The 6,114-nt window shown below is 38.7% G+C and overlaps 2 protein-coding genes across 2 annotated transcripts; both read left to right on the top strand.

Moving 5' to 3' along the window:
* Positions 1-2,084: 2,084 nt before the first annotated feature.
* LOC142635338 (uncharacterized protein At4g02000-like) lies at positions 2,085-2,789 on the top strand. The gene has a single exon (XM_075809518.1). It carries the CDS (start codon positions 2,085-2,087, stop codon positions 2,787-2,789), a length of 705 nt encoding a protein of 234 aa, XP_075665633.1.
* Positions 2,790-3,494: 705 nt separating this feature from the next.
* On the top strand, positions 3,495-4,271 carry LOC142635339 (uncharacterized). The gene has a single exon (XM_075809519.1). The coding sequence runs from the start codon at positions 3,495-3,497 to the stop codon at positions 4,269-4,271; it is 777 nt and encodes a 258-aa protein (XP_075665634.1).
* The last annotated feature ends 1,843 nt before the right edge of the window (positions 4,272-6,114 follow it).

Genomic DNA, 6,114 nt, shown 5'->3' on the forward strand with positions numbered 1-6,114 from the left:
CTAAAGTCCTACTTGATCCTAAGGGTGCATGGCTGGTATGTGTTTGGGATAAAAACTAGGGATGAGAATGGTATTAACCTCATGTTTCCAAGAATCCAACATCCTTTCCAATAGATCTTTTTTCGTTGTTTTAGCAGCTGCTTTTGTATATACATGTGATATTCTTAAAACTTCTTCTTTCCTTTTTGTTCACATGTGATTTGAAGAGAGAAACCATTACTTCTATGTGTGTTCTTTCAGAGTGTTGATGACTTAAGAAAGGTTTTGGAGTAGAGGCTCTAATCTAGATTATTCTTAGTCTATGCATGTTTGGAAAAGCTGGTTTGATTGGATGGGCTATGCACACACACACTCCAAAAGTGAAGCTAGTGAAAACTCTTTAATATAATGAATAGTATCCCAACTCAAAATTAAAGGTTCATTTGTATGATATAATGATAAAGTAGACTAACATTTGCTGCAAGAATTTTCAGGAAACCTTTGACTTTTGTGGGTAGAGTCACTACAAACCCTCACGAGAGTAAACTCGTCCACTAGGGTGACCTAGGGGTTTAAAAACTTGTTGCACATGGGAAGTGTAGTTGTGTAGCCTACGAAAGTGGCTTGTACTTTAGTTTTTTTTTTTTTTAATCACTTTTTGTAGACATGGGTGCTTTGTGGATTGTTAGGGACTAGCAAGATTTAAGTTGGGGGGTGTGATAACGCCTTAAAATGTATACTTCTTATATATTTATGTTGGCGTTATCTCCTTATTATTATGCTTAATTTGTATAATTAAGTCATGATTTGCATTAATCTCTATTATTTATCTTTACATAATTTCTTGAATAAGATGTCATTCATTGTGTATAATTTTCTACTTTCAGGAAATCATGTAAGAAAGATGAGTTTATAAGAATTTGTAAGAGAATGAAGACCAAACTAAAATTAAGTGGAGCTAAAGGACCATGCTTAAATGTCTAAGGAGGTGCAGCTGGAGTGCTTGGATCGTCTACCATGATTGGAAGTTTCAAATAAGGAAAGAAATCAAAGAGGAAAAATCTGAAAAGGAAAAATCTGATCTGAGCACTGATCCGTATTTTGAGTGTATCTCTCTCCTCAAAAATTGAATTGACACAAGGCCATATGGGTTGGAACCATGACTTAATTATCTACAACTTTCCAGTTTTGAGTTTTTCGAAATCCTCAATTTTTGAAGGCCGAAATTAACTCACAAGTTACCGCTATAAACCTGGACAGAAATTAAAATAGTAAAAGTTTTATTTTCTTTGGACACTTTTATATTAGGGTTTGGAAGGGAGGCTGTGAGAACGAATTTTGGGTAGAGAAAACCTTGTATTTTCTTTTCTCTAATGGCAGCCTAAACTGTTGCTAGGGCTAGGGGTTATGTTTCTTCTATACGGCATGATTATTCAATGTGATTCTTTCTAAGATTTTATCAACAACATATTTGATTGTTCAATTAGATTTCTTTTGTGTATTAGTTCTTCCATGCTTTTAATAAGTTCAATCATATTTTTCTTATTGTTTAGATGAATTTCTAATAGTTTCAAATAGAAATCAAATTTTAAAGTGAATGGGTTTTTCTGAAAAACTTTTATAACCACATTATTAATCGAGGTTATCATGCGTTCTTGAATTGTCTCAGTTCAACCGAATCATAAGTTTTTAATTGTATAAGAACAATCAATTATGAAATAGATATTTTCTTGAATCACAAAGAATCTCATATCGATATAGGGAAACACCCCGATGCCCTAGTATTTACATTATTGATTTAAATCGGCTTTTATTAATATTCTTGTTAACAATACTTTTCTTCTTCACCCAAATTGTTTTTTTTAATTATATTGTCTTTGAATTTACCCTACTCCTTGTGGTTCGACCTCGGTACTCCGAGAATTATATTGCTACGATCTCCTGCGCTTGGGAGTGAGCAAGCAGAATTGTTCCATTCATTAGGAGCAGTGGTATTTCCTTCCCATCACTACATATTGTGGTGAGTGGGAGCTGAGGTTTTTCTTTTTTTGTTTTCAAATACCAGTCACAGTTCTGATTTGCCATAGGAATTTATTTACACACACATGGATCCAGATTTCATAGACAGAATTCAGTGGATAATCTTGACAGAGGAAGAGGGGAAAATCATAAAGGTTCGATCAGACAATCGTGCGAAAATACTTGAAGAATGCTCTTTGAGCTTGATGGGTCATTTTCATATGATGAGACCAATAAACACCCGAGCCGCTAAGAATCTTCTTCGATCGGTTTGGAAGTTTGGTCAAGACTTGAAGATCACTGAGGTTGGCGACAGATTGTTTCAGTTTAAATTTGCTATGGAAAGTCAACTGAATTGGGTGCTAAAAAATGGTCCGTGGAGTTTTGATAACGATATATTGCTACTACGAAGATGGGAAAAAAGGATGATGGCTTATTCAGTGGAGTTTGAGTGCATACCAATCTGGGTACAGATGTGGGGATTACCATTCGATTTGTTTACTACTGGAGCTGTTCAAGATATTGAAAAGAGCACCGGGAAGGTACTAGAGGTGGACTGTAAGGCTATTTCAGCCGACCAAGCCCGCTTTCTTCGCATTCGGGTGGAATTTCCATTGAAGAAGCCAATCAAGAGAGGCGCACCATTTCTAAGTCCAGAGGGGGATAAGGTGCGGATCTCTTTCCAGTATGAGCGATTGGTTGGCTTGTGTTTCAACTGTGGGCTAATCGGACATGAATCTAGGGAGTGCCACCATCCAATATCAAACACTGAGGAAGACAAGCCTTATTGAGAGTGGCTCAAGGCTGGAAGCAAAGGGGCAAAGGATCCACGAGGGAAGAAGCAAGCAAGTCCACCACAACGTAATGCAGAAAGGGCCAATGAACAAGCAAGGGATTAGCCATAACCTCCACGTGAGCAACAAAGGTGTGAGGCTAACGGCACTGATGCATTCCGAGGAACCATTACAAGTGAGGAATTAGTTGTCAATGAATGCACGGAGAAAGGAGAAAATGCACCTGTTGCAAATCAAAATAGTGTGGTTCACGCACTTAATTATTTAGATATGGTAACAGATAACTTAGTGGGGGAACAGGAAACCGAGATTTTGGGAGGAAGACTAGTAACTGTGCTGGTTATGTATATGGAAAAAAATAATGAGGAGACCCATGGCACATTAAACTCTGAAACCTTAGCAACTAGGGCTGGATTTAATGGGTCACATGGCCCCACACGTGATATTTAGGAGAACCAAAAATTTGAAATACGAAAGTGGAAAAAAATAGACAGAGGTGTGAAACAAAGCAAATCGACCCAAGGGTGTTCAAGTGAAGAAAGGAGAGAAGTGGTGGGGAAAAAACGCAGGCTTAGGGCTGAGCAGAAGGATGGTAACACAGGCGGGAGAAAAAAAAAAAAAAAAAACAAAAGGTCAACACAATGATCAATCGTACACGACGGTGGAGGCTGATGTCCAGCCTCGTCGAGCACAATGAAAATCATGAGTTGGAACTGTAGGGGGCTTGGGAACCCCTATTCAAGTGCAGTGCTCTCTCACCTGGTGAGGGAGAAAGCTCCCAACGTTTTGTTCCTGATGGAGACAAAACAAATGATGGATGAGATGAGAAAATTTCAAGCAGATTTACGTTATGACAACTTGCTTGTTGTTCCTTGTGTTCGAAGGGCGGATGGTTTAGCCATGCTTTGGAAGGATGAGGTTAGGCTAGATGTCCAAACCTATTGTTTGAACCACATTGATGCTCATATCCTGACTGACCCAAACTCCCCTTGGAGACTTACAGGTTTCTATGGCAGACCAGAGGATCAAAGGAAGCATGAATCATGGGGTCTTTTGAAGCATCTACACTCTAGAGATATAGTGCCGTGGGTATGCATTGGAGACTACAATGAAATTTTGAGTTCATTGGAGAAACAAGGTCATCGTCTAAGACACCCTAGGTTCATGGATGAGTTTCGAAGTGCATTGCTACATTGTGGTTTAGTGGACATTGGTTATCAAGGTAATATTTTTACATGGAGAAATCATAAGCAGGGTGAAGCTTTTGTTCAAGAGAGGCTTGATAGGGCTTGTGCAACAATAGTATGGAGGGAATTATTTCCACAAGCAACTGTAAGGCACCTCCAAGCATTATACTCAGACCATGATCCAATCTTACTCACTTTGCAGAGGGAAACACACAATGGAAGAAGGAAAAAATTTCCAAAGAGATTTGAAGAAAGATGGGCTACACATCCAGAGTGTGAAAGCATCATATGAGAAGCTTGGAGTAGAGAAGCTCATTCGGGCAACCCCATTTATTCTCAAAAATAAAGGAGTGTAGATCAGCTTTGGTAGCATGGAGTAGGAATATGGGAAGTTTTAAGACAAGGCGAGAAGAAAAAGAAAGGGTCTTGGAGCAACTTAAGGCAAGGAATGATGCTAGCAATTTAGACTTGATTCAGGCAATTAAAGGTGAGATCAATGCTCTATTATTCCAAGATGAGCTATCTTGGAGACAAAGATCATGTGCTATATGGTTACCTGCGGGTGACAAGAACACAAAATATTTCCATCAACGAGCCAGCCAACAATGTAGAAAAAATCACATTGCTGGTTTTATGGATGATTAGGGGCGATGGTGCACATCAAATGAAGAAAAGGAGAGGGTGGCGGAGGAATATTTTCAAAGTATCTACACCACTACAAATTTGAATGTGATGGAGGCAGTTTTCGACAAGGTGGATCGGGTTGTCACTCCTGCTATGAATTAAACACTTCTCCAACCTTATTCACCTAATGACATCAAGCGGGCTTTCTTCCAAATGCACCCTTCAAAGTCTCCAGGTCCGAATGGTATGTCCCCTTTTTTTTTTTCAAAAATATTGGAATATAGTAGGGAATGATATCATGGAAGCTGTGTTGTCTGTTTTGAACTCAGGTCATTTCTTGAGAAAAATGAATTACGCCCACATTGTACTCATACCTAAGATAAATGAGCCTAAAATAGTTGTTGAATATAGACCAATTAGCTTTACAAATGTTATCTCTTGATTGGTCTTAAAAGTATTAGCAAACCGGCTAAAACTGATCTTGCCAAATGTTATTTCGGAATCACAAAGTGCTTTTGTGCCTAACCGATCAATTACTAATAATACTATAGTAGCATTTGAAGTTTTGCACTGGATGAGAAATAAAAGAACAGGGAGGAAGGGGCAGATGGCCATCAAACTAGATATTAGCAAGGCGTATGATAGGGTGGAATGGGGTTTTCTCAGGAACATTATGCTCGAATGGGGGTTTGATGTTCGGTGGGTTCAGCTAGCTATAGATACTGTTTGTACTGCTTCATATTCAGTGCTTATTAATGGAGAGCCTAAAGGATACATCAAGCCATCTCGGGGTATAAAGCAAGGAGACCCATTGTCCCCTTATTTGTTCTTATTATGTGCAAAGGGCCTATCCTTCTTGATTAGACACACCGTTGCAACTCAAAATCTTCATGGGATTTTATCCAGCAATAATGGAGTATGCATATCTCACCTTCTGTTTGCAGATGACAGCTTCATTTTTTGCCAAGCTACTGTGGAGGAATGCCAACAACTCCTTAGACTATTACAATGTTATGAGGAAGCATTTGGCCAAGCAATTAATGGGCAGAAGACTTCTATTTTCTTCAGCCATAATACAAGGCCCGATGTTAAAAGAAATATCCAGAGAGTGATGGGGGCAAGAATTATGGAGGATTGTGAAAAGTATTTGGGCCTCCCAATGGTTGGTGGCAAGTTGAATGTGAATACTTTTAGGGAGCTTCAGGAGAAAATCTCAAAGAAAGTCATGGGGTGGAAGGAAAAATACATCTCAAAGGCAAGAAGGGAAATTTTAATCAAAACAGTGGTTCAAGAAATACCCACATACACTATGGGAATTTTCAAAATCCCAAAGTCCTTATGTGATACCATAAACTCTACTTTGGCAAAATATTGGTGGGGACAAACAAAAGAGGAAAAGAAAATCCATTGGATCAATTGGTCGAAGTTATGCACTCCTAAACAGAAGGGTGGCATGGGCATTAGGGATATTCAAGCTTTTAATCTAGTTTTACTAGCTAAACAAGCATGGC

Source organism: Castanea sativa, chromosome 5 (genome assembly GCF_040712315.1).
Source record: "Castanea sativa cultivar Marrone di Chiusa Pesio chromosome 5, ASM4071231v1".
Classification (NCBI taxonomy): Eukaryota; Viridiplantae; Streptophyta; class Magnoliopsida; order Fagales; family Fagaceae; genus Castanea; species Castanea sativa.

What these genes read in the sequence shown, in the direction of transcription:
- LOC142635339 (XM_075809519.1), top strand. Translation starts at nt 3,495, where the DNA reads ATGAGTTGGAACTGTAGGGGGCTTGGGAACCCCTATTCAAGTGCAGTG.
- LOC142635338 (XM_075809518.1), top strand. Translation starts at nt 2,085, where the DNA reads ATGGATCCAGATTTCATAGACAGAATTCAGTGGATAATCTTGACAGAG.